General features: G+C 39.5%; 1 protein-coding gene across 5 annotated transcripts in view; it reads right to left on the reverse strand.

Moving 5' to 3' along the window:
- Nucleotides 1-835: 835 nt before the first annotated feature.
- The window catches only part of ENPP2 (ectonucleotide pyrophosphatase/phosphodiesterase 2), a 95,871-nt gene continuing 81,283 nt past the window's right edge, over nt 836-15,423 (reverse strand). For 4 of the 5 annotated variants that reach the window (XM_054590433.1, XM_054590432.1, XM_054590431.1 and 1 more), the window contains 6 exons: nt 13,706-13,842; nt 12,562-12,697; nt 11,805-11,882; nt 8,011-8,143; nt 6,408-6,564; nt 836-1,429 (listed from right to left, as the gene is read on the reverse strand). In XM_054590433.1, the coding sequence (XP_054446408.1) occupies nt 1,259-1,429; nt 6,408-6,564; nt 8,011-8,143; nt 11,805-11,882; nt 12,562-12,697; nt 13,706-13,842 (812 nt within the window). In that variant the 3' untranslated portion in view covers nt 836-1,258. Of the gene's footprint in view, nt 1,430-6,407; nt 6,565-8,010; nt 8,144-11,804; nt 11,883-12,561; nt 12,698-13,705; nt 13,843-15,133; nt 15,209-15,423 lie in introns of all 5 variants that reach the window. The other variant, XM_054590435.1, reaches the window with a different exon arrangement.

Genomic DNA, 15,423 nt, shown 5'->3' on the forward strand with positions numbered 1-15,423 from the left:
CTGTTCTACTTTTGTTGTAACCTATTTTTTATTTGACACAATGTCTTCTCTCTTAAATTTTTTTTTAATTTATAGAAATCTAAAGCCCATTTCACTGACAACAAAGGGGGAATCCATAAAAATGAACATAATGAAAACAAAACAGTATGGCTGTTCTCTTTTCTTTTTTGAAAAGGGGGAATAGCAACTGTTAATAGATATCACAACACAAAGGTGAGCCTTTGCCCATGACACAATCAGAAGGGCGAAAATGTTTGAATAATGTCCTTAATCCATGATTCATTATTATTTAAAGCCATAACTCTGTCCCTCTAAAACCACTCCACCTACCATTCGGACCCTTCTGTCATTTTGTGTCATTATTAGAACTTTTCACTTGGCACTTACTACTTTGACTGGTTAATTATTCTTTCATGCCTGTAACTCACTCCACAGTCTTCATTCTCTGTATGTCCTTCATTGTTTTTAGAGGGATACCTTCTACAGAATATATGCTTAATAGAGCCTCAGCTGAGTCTAATACTTAGAGCTTTGAACCAATGTGATCAAAGGAAACTATTCTCCCAAACTTCAAAATATTTTAAAAAGAGTTAAGTGAGAAATGGTGTTAGGGACTTTTTCTGGTTCCTTTTCCCTCCGCCCTTCTGGCTTCCCATAGACAGGCACCCAAAACACATTGTCCAGGCCGCTGCAGCCCCCTGGTGTGAACTACATCCAACTGGGAAGAGGGCCCAATACAGGAAATGTATACCTTTCATGCCATGAATACACCAGAAGCAAACACTCTAATTCATAAGTAAAATAAAGGACAAATAAAACCAGAAAAAAACTGGATGTGTGATTTATTATATTTAAGATTGGTTTATAAGGCTTAAATATGTCTGTCATAATTAACAGTAAATAAATGCAACTTTACAAAATCAGTATTTCAGTACAGTACAGTACAGGACTAAATGTAGCAACTGTGCATTGGAAAATTCATATTTCCTCAATGCAAATCTCAAATTTGCAGCACCATTTAGAAGCTTCCACTAAAAACGCAAGCTGCAGTATTTATTACAAGCTCTATGCAGAGCACGAGGCTACCTAAATCAAGCATTAGAGAAAAACAGCGGAGTCATTCAGGCATAATATGTAAGATTTGGTACAGGATTAAAATACTAACATTTTTTAATGTCCTGGTTTCAAATTAATAAATACAAAAACAATATAAAAATATACACCGGTTGACAAGACGGCACAGCAGAGGATCAGAAAGTTAAATCTCGCTCTCATACGTATGCAGGTATGTCTTTAGTGCCAGAATTTCTGAATAGCTGCGGCTGGTCTTTCGGAAGAAATCCAGACTGGTGAGATGTTCGATGTCTCGCACCCGAGCTGTGTGCATCTTGATGAGTTCTTCTACCCATCTCGACTCATCCTCTGAGCTCTGCAATGGAAACAGCAAGCAGTCGAAGTCAGAATTTTCCAGAGGAGGTTCTCCACACGGTCAGTTTGGTCCAAGTCCACAAATGACCTCGACACACTCCTGCACCCAGGGCCAATACGTGTGACTCCTTCCTGGCCTCCCTGCCACCCTACAACATTCCCGTCAGTAATGCGCCACAAATACCTGCCCTTGGCTGCAAACATTTTCAACAGCAATTAGCTGAACTAAATAAACAAGACATGTGGTGGGAAAAGGCATTTGATTCAATAGGTTCTCAGAACATAAATCAAAATTAGGAAAACCAAAGGTCGTGGAGAACTCAGTAGTTTGTTCCTTTTCCCTGCTGTCAAATTACAGCATTGAGTTCAGAGCACAAGTCATTTGGAATGCTCTTTCGCTTCCCCAGGGGAAGGGAAGAGCTCGTGCCCAATGCACAAAATTATGCATGCACATTCTTAGTCTTCCAGAAGAACCCGCTATGCCAACTGCATTCATCTATTTGATTGCAATGAATTGATGGTTAAATATGAGTTTGACTTGAAGCATTTTAGTTGATACACCTGGCACTTTGGGGCCCAAGAAACCTGGAGTCCCCCAGCTATGAGACTTTGGTCAAGCTAGCTGACCTCTCTAGGCCTCAGTTTCTCCAGTGGTTCACAAGGATAAAAATGTTTAACTCAGGAGCTCCCTGAGAGGTAAGAAAGAGGGGTAGGGGGAGGGGAGCAGGGAATAATGTAAGAAGGCAACATTATGGGAAAAAGAAAGAAAATCTCTGTCTTAGCTGCTTACCAACCACCGCCTTGTCAGCACACATTTCGGATGAAGGACATCAGATCAGATGTCCCACTCCAATCAAGTTATTTCATGTCTAAGTTGAAACTAAAAAGCAATTCAGAAGAAGCAGCCCTTACATTTTAAAAGTAGCTTCTTTCACTTTTGAGGGAAGTCAAGAGCAAGGATGACATCTGAGAGCTCTGAGAATTAGGGAGAAATGCCTGCCTTCATTAGCAGACAGGAAGCAGGAGGACATTTGCAAATAATTTCATTCACAAATGCCCCTGGAATTGCAATGGCTCCCAAGAGTCTTTCTGCGAGTTGAAGGATGGCTGCATGTCACAGGGCTGAGAATGCTCAGAGGTGCCCTCGGCCAGCTCTCTCGCCACCAGTGCTCTCAATGAACTGAAGCCCAAGAACCTGCAATGGGTTTTCTCGGAAAGCTCCAGCCCACACAGACCTGGACAGGGAGCTGCGGCAGCTTGTGCCAGCGCTAAATATGTACCATGAGGGTGTTGGTTCAGGAAACTGATGCCCGGCCATCCCAGGCAAAATGAAGGAATAGGAAGAAATTGCTTTGCACACTGGGGAAGTAAGGATTTTAACCCTCCATGCCCCACCCTCCTATCCCAAGCTAACCATGATCTCTGGGATTCACAGGAAAGGAAAGATCTAAATATAACTCTACCCACAACGGTACTGACCAATCCTCAATGTGACCCTATAATTAACGAAGTAGGAGGTCTCCAAACCCTGCAGGACCCCTTCAGAGGAAGCAGAGGAAGCATGAAGCTATATTTTGGGAGAATTTTCATATTCAATTCATTTACTTAATGTTCAATGGTCAGTAAGTATACTTTTTCCTTTGTAAATGCGGTCATTTGATTGTGTGGACAAGGGGTCAAAAAGTTTGTTTTTAACTTAAATAATGGCCACTGGGAGTATAAAAATTCAGGGGAAAAATCTGTCTTTTGCTATTTCTTTCCTTGGGAAGTGACTTGCCAGATTCATTTGAGGGACATTCTCTTCTCATTCTCACCTGCTGAAATTTTGCATCCAAGTCATTGCTAGGAAATACTAACTATGCTGCACATGAAAAAAAAAGTCTTCTCCCTGATGTTAGCTGGCAACCTGCAGAAGTATTTGCTGAGGGAGACTCTAGTGTAAAATGCAAAACTAATAAAATTCAAATTAAAGGTCATGTGCACCAACAGAGGGAAGAAGGAAAAGACAAACTTTAAGAACAAGTAACTTAGAACATTAATGCAACCAAAAGCACAATCCATGAACTTGCTTATTGTCTCTATTACTGTGAGAATTTACTGTTCACCTGTCTTTTCTCCCTGACTTTATCCCAACTGAGTTTACGAAGTCAAACCCAGGCAGTGTTAAGATGAACATCAAAGGAAAGACAGGATTCTATGCGGATAAGGTCTTCAATAAGAAGCTTGCTGGCCATGAACTCTACAAGAAACACCTCTGAGTTCCATGCAAAATCAGGTTCCAGGAAGGACAGAAAGACCCATGAGGACATTAGTGGATTTCATTTGTCAGATGAAAAATTTGTGGTGACTTGAGGGACTGCTTTGACCTGAATTTAGAATAACATTTTAAAATTCTCTCATCACCAAGTACCCCTAATGACAGAGGAACTTGGACATGTACTCCCTAGAAACCTAGGTGTACCTTAAATGGCCTATTACGAGGCCATAATGTTCTTTGTAGTATCCCTTTTATCTTAAAAAATGCATGGTAATTCGAAAATTCACTCCATAACATATGTATTGGCTTTTTTGCAAAAATTTTACATCCCCACCACAAGTTGTTAGTGAAGCTGAAGTTCAAATAAAGTATATCATGTTATTCAGAGGAATTACACTCTTCTGGTGCACAATTAGCCACTCTTGTGGTTTATAAGCCATCAAAATTGAGAAGGTCAAACCTTGATGAGAACTCACCTCTCTTCCAGTTCCCTTGCTTCTCTACCTCCTATCCAATTATTTATAAGATCTGAATGATCCTTCCAGTATACTATCACTTTCTTCCACCCCACTTTTTCAGTTTCCAAGACCACAACCCCATTTCAAGTTGTTATCCCAGTCCCGTGAAATGAATCTTGCTTGCCAAAGGCCACTGAGCACCACACTTGGCTTGTTTCAATTCAAATTTACCTCCCTAAAGCAGAGCTTAAAATATTGCTCTGGTGCTTAAACATTTCCATGGGTTTTTAATGCCTGGGCAATAAGAAAAATTCCTAAATCCCCACAATTCCACTGTGGAAATCTGATAAATTGGAAAGAGGATGGATTTTTGGCATTGGAGGCCTTGAATCTTAAGTTCTGCTCTCCTACTGACTAACCAGGTAACCAGCTAACATACCTGTCATTTAATAGCTGTAGTTTTCCTGCCCTGACCAGTGCTGGGCATCACACTGCAAAGCACAAGGTCCCCAGTTTGATTCCCAGTCAGGACACATGCCTGGGTTGTGGGCCTGGTCCCCAGCTGGGGTGCATGCAAGAGGCAACTAATCACTGTCTGCCTCCCTTTCTTTCTCCCTCCTTTCCCTCTCTTTAAAAATAAATAAAATTTAAAAAATAGCTATAGGTTTCTCAACAGTTAATAAAAGGAGGTCAGGGAGAATATATGTACTGGTTTCATAGGGTAACTAGATAATTAGAAATAATATATACCAAGGACTCACAAAGTACTTGGATGATCACATGTACTCAGTAAACAGTAACAGCTCCTACTGCTGCTACTGTGACTATTATTCCTATTTATTTTATTTTAAATTGATTTCAAGCAAGTTTTAAAACCATATCCAAATTGCCAGTTATAAAAACAGCTATGAGGATGTGAAGTACAGTATAGGAAATACAGTCTAAAACATTGCAATAGCTAGATAAGGTGTCAGATGGGTACTAGATTTATTGGGGTGATCACTTTGCAAGTTACATAAATATCAAATCATTATGTTCTATGCCTGAAACTAATATAATATTGAATGTCAACTGTAATTGAAAAAATTTTTTAAAAACCCTACCTCCCACTATTACTCTTATTTCCAATATTCTGGCCAACCTTAATTAGCTTTCTTGGCCATATTTCAAATTGCATTCTTGTTTTCTGCATTCCTTATTTTGTTTTGGGTATCATAGCCCAGTCTTCTCCTATACTTGAAACCACTGTCCAAAATTCGCAGTGGCCATGAAGCTGGTGATCTCTGTTTAAGTTACTCAATGGCACTTTGCCGTTTAGTGCAGCAATTTTTGTGCCTGGCTCATTGCCCTCCCCCACCCCACACACCCCCGAAGGCTGCCTAGAGTAGTGACTGTTTAACACACTGTGTTCCTCCCAGAGCACCTTACACAAGTTAGAGGATTGAGTTGTGCTTGTTGACTAACAGTACTCATTGATAGATTTTATTCCTGCTCCTTTTATTACATGAAGCAAAAGCATAGGGACTATTACCTCTAAAATCAGCATGGGAGCACAGACACGGGATCACATGAGTGAGACCTGGAGTGACTGCGTGACTTGTCCCTGAGTGCAGAGTTAGTTCAGGGCCAGGAGCAGGTGGCATGGCTCCTGTCGACCTGCCTGGGAGTTTCCATGCTGCCATTCTGCCTCGAGGTGGGCACAAGAGGATCAGGAGTCACCTGTGCTGTCTGAGAATGGGGTCACCTACCCTCGTAACTACTAGCAAATGAACTCTGATTTGTAACATGTATGCTCCCCTGTGAGTGTGTACATTTTAAAAATGTTTTTATTATGGAAATTTTCAAACATCCACAAAAGTAGAGAGAACAATATGATAAGTTCCTGTGAATTCTTACCTAGTTTCAATAATTATCAAAATCTTGCTACTTTACTCCTTCTTTTTATACAATCTATATGTCTTTTGCAAAACTCAAAACATTTGGGCACTTTCATCATTTGTCAAACTCGAACACATAAATAGAAGTACATTAAATGCAAACACACACACATCCACCCACACTCTAACACTGAAAAACAAAAAGCCATTAGAACACACAGTGCCCAAGTGTTAAGCAAAGTTTTGCGTGGGTCGTTTCTTCTTTCCATTTGCTTGTATAGTCCAAATGTTTTATAATAAGTGTGTTCTAGTTCAACAGGGGGAATATAAATTGAGAACTAAAGATGAATTCTGTCAGCACATCCTAAAGGCTCTCTTTGAACTCACATTGCAGCTTTCGTCGTTGTCAGGTCTGTGAGGAAGGATGAATGAGGAGACGGAGAGGGGGCCGTCACACTTGTCCGCAGGCTGCGTGAAGTCCAGGCAGCTGGTGAGGATACTGTAGTAGTGAGTTGGAACGGGAATGGAACTGCCTTCCACGTACCTGAAGCAGGAAGGTAATTACAACTGATGTAGTAGCTTTCCTTTTGAAGTGGCCACCAGTGAATATTGCCTAGGCTACTAAAATTAATTCCCTCTCAACTGAATCATTTTTCTCTTCTGAGCACTAGCCAACTTCTTTATCTTTGAACATAATGTTTTCACTGCCTGGACTCCAACCTCTCTCTCAACCTGGCAGAGTAAATAAGATATTCCAGGAAAAGAAAACAGCTTGAATCCAGACTTGGATGCTGGACATAGATCAATGTAGCAGAAAAGTAAGACTGGAAGAGTCAATAAATTCCAAATTATGGGGAGTTCTGAGTGCCAGGTTGTGGAGTTTGGGCATTATTGTTCTGGCAACAACACTCCACCAAAGGTCTGTGTTAGGGACTGTCGTTATGAAATCCATGTTTCAGGGAAGTAACTTTCATAGTTGTGTAAAATGAGTCAGAGAGAGGAGACACTGAAGCTTGGGGAATAATAGTCCTTTCAAACCACAAGAAAATCCTGAACTGGGTGCAGAGAACTTGCTTATGAAAGGAAATACCAAGGACTGAGTGCTAGTGATAAGCCTAGAGGTATAAAAAAATCTTTTCCAGTAGAATAAAGTACAGAAATCACAATTTCTTACCTGGTATTCTCTTAATTTTGATCATTTTCAAAATACTGAAATTATGATTAAACTGATAACATCATGTTGGCTAAAAACTATAACAATGATCAGCAATAAAATTAATGTACAGTTATGATGAAATTTCTCTGATGAAACGATGAATGACTGGAAAGGGAGTAACATAACTTTTACTTTACTAGTTATTAATGTAAAAAATAGTATTTTCTCTAATTATCTGTAAGTCATGACTAAACCCTTTTATATTTTGTGCTGCTCTGATTGTCTCACGTATGTCTAAAATTAAATGGTCACGCTATAAATTTGCTGTATTTGTATCTTCTTGCCTTCTCCAAGAGACTGTAAGTTCCTCGTGAGCAGAGTATTCTTATCCTATTATATCTCCAATAACACCACAAAGAGGGATAGAAATTAGATTCAATGAAAGTCTATATGCAATTTCCTACTGAGATGTACCAGCTCAGAAAATCTAAGGGCTTCTAAAAGTCCCCCCAGATAATGATAAGAAGTGAAAATTATCTTCCCACAGAAGAGCTGTTATAGAATAAATGACAAAAAAATTTAAATCTTTTGATACATTTTCTTCCATGGAAATGGAGAAGTGCATTTATTTACCACAAAACCCAATGCCATTCCAACCACCAATGCCATGCTTACTCAAAGACCCCCAAAAACTGAAGAAATTACAAGGAGAGTCAAAGAGCAAAAGACTTAAGGGGTATCATCTCTTTTCTAGTATATGAATCTTTGAAAAATAGTCTTGAGTGACATATAGGAATCTTAAAAACAGACACTCAGTGGAAATGAAAAGCTTACTGTTTGATTTTCTCCTGTGTGTCATGTAAGCCATCAAAGTCATAGTCAAAAACGGGTCCACTGATCACATTAACTCCATTCCTTTCTGAAGCATATTTCTTCACCAATACCCTTTGGAAATAATTCCAGACTCCTGTGCAAAAACAAAATCGGTTCTTCATGAATAAAACGCCTTGCTTTGGCTAAATTCTCTCTAGAGTGCATTGTACAAGCTAAATATCACAAGCCAAGAGATAACAGGAGCTGTTGATTCTTGAGAAGAATCCACCCTAAAGCATAAGCTGTGTGTGTATCATTTATGGACCAGCAAGGAGAGAGCGATGGAGACATGGGCAGGGAGTTTACCCTGGCCCAGTCGTTCAGGGGAGGATTTGCAGATGAAGTGGTTACCGAGTTGAGAATTGAAAGACAAGTGGGTGTTTCCTAGGCAAAGAGATGGAGACAGAACATTCCAGGTAGGGAGAATAGTATGTACAAAAGAGGAAGTAGAGTTTGTGAGCCTGAAAAAAAAAGGCTTTAATCTACTTTTTATCCTTTCATGCTCTTGTAGATATGCTAGTTCCCCAGTTTGTGTCTCTGGTTCCTGACAGAGCTCCAGACATGCTACCCAACCACGCATCTCATGGTCCACTTGAGTACCTAGAAATCATATGGAGCAAAAATTCATCCAAACAGAATTCTTGATTTTTCTTCCCAACCTTGCTTCAGCTCTTGGCTTCCCCTTCATATCAATGGCACTCACCCAGATGTTCAGGTCAAAATCCTTGGGGTCATCCCTGGCCTCTCTCCTTACTTCATAGGCATGTGAACAAGTGTTATCAGTGCCACCTCCAAAATACACCCCAGTCATCCAATCTAACTACTTCTCAGCATTTTGCTGCAGCCACCCTGGTCTGAGTAACTGCCCTCTCTGAAATAAACTACGACGGAAGACTACTTCCTGGACTCTTTGGAAGAAACATTTAGGTCCCTGTAGACCATTCTCTATATACCATGTTTGCACTCCCATGTTTTTGGCCCAAATTTTCAGGAAAATCATTTCATTTTAATGAATTATTTATTTTAATAATTTATTTACATTTAGAAACGAAACCAGTTATCGTATTCCAGGGTGTTACTTTGCATATGGATATCATTATTGCTTTCTAGAGTTATACTTTCAATGCATGAACATAAATAAAATAATTAGAAACATTTATACAGATTTAGTACTATTCATCCTTATTTTTCCCTTGAAAATGTGGGCAAAAAAGTGCACATATTATACACAGAAATACAGTAAATGGACCCTTTTACACCACAGATCAGACTGTATCACACTCCATAACACCCATTTTAAGAGTTTAAAAACAAAAGTTTTTAAAATTTTAGTATTGATTTTTAGAGAGAAAGGAAGCGGGGGAAGAGGGGGAGAGAGAGGGAGAGACAGTGACTTGTTATTCCACTGATTTATGTATTCATTGGTTGATTCTTGTATATATGCCCTGACCAGAGATTGAACCTGGAACCTTGGCATATCAGGATGATACTCTAACCAATGAAGCTACCAGGCCAGGGCCCAGCACCCATTTCTAACACTACGGGTGATTTCTTACTGTATATAATTAGAATAAAATCTCAGCTTTCCACCGTGGCCCCTACCTACCTCCACAGCTTTACTTCCTCCCCCTTTCCCCTCAGGTTCATGGCTTTCTTTCTGTCCCTAACTTGGCCAACTTGTTTCCCACTAAACTTTTACATTTGCTCTTCCTTTTGCTCAGCAAACTCATTCCCTGATCCATGCAAGTCACGTTTCTTCTCCATTACTCATTTCTCAGTTTCAAGGCCATGCACTAGAGAGGACTAAATGGTCCACTCCAGCCCCATTTTGCATTACAACCAATCCGAGGACTGGGAAAGGAGCTGAATGAAAACAGGAGAAAGGCAAACATTAGTTGGTTCCGAAAAGTTAGATTCAACTTACTATGTTCTGTTCTCCATGGGGGTGATGAGGCACAGGTGTTATCCCTTCTTACCTCCCCCTATTCAAAAGCACTTGGCCTTTTCTCATAGTACTTCAACTGTTTTTGATACCTCCTGATAGTCTGCTCTGAGTGAGAAAGAGCGGGCCCCCAGAGCCCAAACACTATAGGTAAGTATTTGCAATAAATAAAGGAGGGCAGTGGGAGAGGAGTTCAGCTGTTACCTTACGCATAAAAACTGGAGAGGCGAGGAGGGAGAGAAATAACAATGAAGACAGTCAGAGGCCAACCCCGCAGAAATGTGGCCGTGAAAAAACCACCCCCCCGCGAGGAACAGCGAGCCCTCTGTGAACGGCCTTCGGCCATGCCAGCCTCAGGGTGGCACCGAGTGTTTCCTTTATTACTGCTTGGTCAAAGAGGCAACAGTAAGGATGAAGAAATCCAGGAAACCCCGATTTGTGGAAATTAAATGAAGCTACACATTATGACAAATGGATCGAAGTGGGTTTCCGAAACATTCCTCAGTTGGGCCTGAGAAGAAACCAAGGAAGCTTTTAAGAGCACACTTTAATTTTTCATCCATAAGCATGGTTTCCACCTTTGAATAAACCTTCATTTACTAACCTAGGACATCAAATAAACTTTTTTCTTCCTCCAAACCATGTTGGCCATTTCACCAATGCTAAGTTGGGGAGGTCTGCTACTGCGGATGATACTCCACAATCATTTGTCCCTGTGAGTCCTATTTTGAGACTGTATTTCAACCTTGAGAGTCCTGTAACACAGCCCAGTGCTCCTGTACCAAGCAGGCAGAGATGTTTCCTTTTCCCATCTTCCCTGTAGGCATATAGGACTGCTCACTGGAAGTAAACTAAGCAGAGGTAAGAGCTGCTCCATAATGTTTGCTCTATGTTTGAATACATGGATGGATGAGCAACTGCATGGGTAAATGGGTGAATGAAGGAATTCCTTATTATCAGAAGTAGAAAATGGATAGTTTTGGTCACTGGACAATTAAGTCATAAATCTATACACACACACACACACACACACACACACTATATATACATATATATATGTATATATATATATGGTTTATATATATATATAAACCATAGAGGTCATGCAATCAAATCTTTTAATTTTGCAAATGAAAGGTTAAATGGCATTTCCATGATCACCCTCCTGGGACTAAAACCCAGTTTCTGGCCCAGAGCTCCTGGTGCTTATATCAGTCATAGCATCACTACCACCCACAAATATTTACGTCATGCACAAAGAAATAATGAGTGTTCAGAGAAACTAAGATAATTTGCAGAGCTCTAAAAACATCTGGATTTAATCCTCCGATGATTCAGAAGACAAGCTCTTACTTGGTTTCAGGGTCAACATTCAGAATACATCATCACCATCATCTTGAAGGAGTGAGGTACTAGTGGCTTTTACTGGAACATTCAATAAATAAATGTAGATGCTGTTAAATGTCAAGTGGCCTCCAAAATACAAAGAAGCCCCTTTTTCAGCAGTCATATAAGGAGCACCGAAGTAGAAAGAACACCAGATTAAAGCACAAACTTGGTTTAGTTCAGCTTCCACCACAGGATCTGGGTCAACTCCTGTATTTCAATTTCTTAATTATAAACAATGGCTAAAGAATCTGCCCACCTCTGTTACAGATTAATATTTTGGATTAATGGTAGAGAATTTACATGAAAGGTCTTCAAAAATTATAAAGGCTAAACACAAGAGGCAATGTAGAAGTAGAAAAGTTAAATGGTAAATTCAGAAATTTTTTTCATAAGTAGTAGTTTGTGAAGTAAATATTGGACTTACGTTTGAAAGCAGGATACATGGGAACCATGTTGGTTACAAGGAATGTATCATATTTAGTTTCTGGTGAAGAGCTCAAATCTAAACATGAGAAAAAATAGTCTCCATTACTTATCAAAACTTATATCAATTTCTTTTAAAAAGCAGTCTTCTAAATTGGTCCAAACAATCTGAAGTGGATGGGTCTACTCTCTTGCTCCTACTCAATCCTTCCTTTATGTAGAATTTCCAATTTCTCCTCTCACGCAAGTCTCTTTCCCTTACTCCATAGTTATCTCTCAAAAAAATTTTTACAATGCTGTTTCTTCCTACCTAGTCTTGGGTCTGCTAAATATTATGTAAAGAAGTCCTTGGGTTCACTACTGTAATTTGGACTTTAAAAAAATTTCATCAAGGCAATGAGAGGTAATTACATGACTTCATGTATTCCTAAGAAATTACCTCTACAGCATTATTTAAATAATAATGTCTTAATGATTTGCTATTTCACTTTCAGATTCTCATTCAATGATATGAAGGGGCACACAAAATATTCCCCTGCACTTCAGAATTCCCCTGGAGAATCGGCTTTGTGAAAGCCGGTCTCTTTCCTGGCCGGTTGTGGAAGGATCCCATAGAAGTTCCTATCTTCCATCTCTGGGGCAGCTCTCCTGTAGAAAGCCTGAAAACCACTGAGGTCTTAAATACCAAGTTGCACACTCCAGACTCCACAAAATTACATCCCTCTAGCATGATCAGATGCTGATACTCCATAACTTACAAGGAGGGAAGAGGAATCCATAAGACATTTGTTTATCATTTTTGTAGGCCAGGCAGCTCTGACTGAAGCTCGGAGAAACACGAACATCAGGCCGGACACAGTTGGTCAAGTGCTCAGGGACGCCAGAGACCTCAGCCTGCACAGTGAGTCAGAGGTACTCAGTAATGTCATCGCAGAGGGAGTGTCAAACCAACAGTGAAATACTGAACCCATATCGTTCTGTTACAGCAGGAATCAAAACCCCTCTAGCTTTTACTATGGCTCATATTGCAATCTTCTTGACTCTTAAACAAAAAAAAAAGGACCTCAGTTTTAAATACAGTAAGCCAGTAATTTTCAAACTCTTAACTTTTTAGCAGCAGAATTCCCTCCATAAAGTCTTAAGTAAAACAATATATAAAGCAGGTATCCCACTGTTGAAATAATAAATAGGATTCCACAGAAGACAGTTAGAAATATAACACTCCAAAATAATATAGACTTGCTCTCTATAGAAAGAAAAACTGCACAAACATACTGTGTGTCCCAGAGCGTACACACACGCATACAGTGCAAATCAGTAAGACGCTGTGTTTGGGGCAGTGGAAGGACTCAGTTGTATTCAGAAATTGAAAACATATTCTCAACTGCCAAATAAATGTTTCTAATTCCTGATATAAACTTATCTCATCTTCATCAAAACTCAAACCCCACTATAAAACTTTTATTAAAAAACAAACAGGATGCTGGTAGTAGGGGAAGTTGTACATGTGCGGGGAGGGAGTGTGAGTATGTGGGAGCTCTGTGTTTTTTTCCATTTCATTTTTGCTATAAGCTTAAAACTGTTCTAGAAAATAAAGTCTCTTATAACAAACAAATCATGGTGACTTCTGGAACTATTGGTCAGTAACGGGCAGAGTGAAGAAAACGAAAATAATTAGTATGCTCCCTTTGATACTTAACATATTGCCATACAGTTATTAAATCATTGCATAAATTCTAGTTCAAAATATCTTGCAATAGATCCAATACTGGATTTTGTTTTTTCATCAGAAACAATTAAAATCTTTTCTAAGACAAAATTCTGTTATGCAAGCAATTATTATATGAATGAAAGGAACGCGATCAAAGGAAGATTTTTATCAAGCCCCATCTTCTCCATGACCTGTTTGGAAACAGTGTATGATGTCCAGAGTGGCATTTGTAATATCTCACTATAACCGCTTTCAAAATCGGTATGATATAAGATATCATATCTAGTCCGATAAAGCACTGCAGGCCGTCCATAGAGGAGGTGTCTCTCTAGGAAAGAAAAAATAAACTGTATTAAAGACAAATTAAACTTTACATCAAACGTTAAAGAAACACTGGAAGAGAGTCCAGTTGTCCAAAATGTGCTTTCTTATTAATAACATTGAGCGCCTTCTCATTAATTCAATCAAGTTAGTTTTCCTAACAGTTTTGTGGTTTATCTGATCACCTAAGCATGGGTCAAGGTTTACAGTTATCAAAACTACGATGCAAATGCTGTGCTTATTTTAGTGCTTTCTTTTCAGCTGCAAAGAATCTCAATCTGTATAGGAAGGAAACATGCTTAGCAAATTTTGAAATGATTTGGCTGAATGAGCAGTCAATAGGATTTTCTTTTTTTGTGTGTAGAATTAATTCATTTGACCCCTGAAAAGGTTCATCAAATTCACCGGTGATTTAATTAAAAGGGAGGCATCTCAATCATCAGTTGCAAACAGCAACTCAAATATGCATTACTTCAACATAAACAGTGAGTAGTAATGAGCATTTAAAGTAAGCAGCTTTGTCACATGAAGGAAAACTCTTTGGGTAAGAACTCAAAGAAACATGTATAGACAATGTCACTGAGCATTCAAGAGCATCCTTTGAATCCAGAAGAGGAAGGTCATCAGTTACTGAAGCACTCAGGTAAGACTCCAGAATGCAGATTCAGACATCGCTCTTCTCTTACGAATATATTAGGTCTGAAATCTTACTTTTGTAGGAGGAAGAGATAGGACTTTAGTGTGCCAGCTTTCATTCCACACCCACAGTAACTGCCTGGAGCTTGATCTGCCCAATTTGGATGGGCTAAAGTCAGAGCCCCCACCGATTCTTGGAAATTGGGGTCTAACAGATCAAAATATTTTAAGATTGAGGTATTGAGTTTTAGGCAATTCACAGTTCCCTTAGTGATCATCCAAAAAAAATTTTTATGATTATTTTTATTAGAGAAAACCAGTTCTGGCAATCACTTATTAAATTATTTATACATGTTGCTTTAATTAAAGTATTATCCATCTACGCAAGTAATGGAGGATACTCCTCTGCTGATTTGAGGCAAAGCGGCCCACACTGTCACCGTGCGGGCCTGCTCCGGGTAGCTGGGCTTCAGCGCCGCCCTGAAGGCGGAAGCCTTGGCTAAGCGGCTGAATCTGGGGACCCATCTTTAAGAATTAGAACTTAACATGCTAGGATTATGGAAATGAAATATAATGAACAAAAAATAGCCAGCAAATCATCACAGTAGTACTGGGGGGGCAAGTAAACCAAGTCAAACTTTCCTTCAAAATTCAAACCAAACCTTTTCTAGGTTCAAAATTTCCATGAACGTTTTCCTTGTTTTCTTTTTTGTTGCCTCTCAATTTCCTGGTTTCAGCTGGAAGCAAAAGTATCAAAGTTCTTTGAGCAGCTATTCTCTTTTTATCATTCAAGTTTGAATGCTTACCGAACACATTCTTGCAAAGTCCAGTGCAAACCTAGCCTCCAGCCTATTCCATGAAGGGGCAGCAGTTGCCATGTTTCTCTGTGCAGTACCCCTCCAAACAATAGCTTTGGACAATCGATGTACTCCACCAGCTCCGGCCCCCACTC

The sequence above is a fragment of the Pteronotus mesoamericanus genome, unplaced genomic scaffold, assembly GCF_021234165.1.
Source record: "Pteronotus mesoamericanus isolate MK-2021 breed Mesoamerican mustached bat unplaced genomic scaffold, CSHL_Meso_final scaffold_174, whole genome shotgun sequence".
NCBI lineage: Eukaryota > Metazoa > Chordata > Mammalia > Chiroptera > Mormoopidae > Pteronotus > Pteronotus mesoamericanus.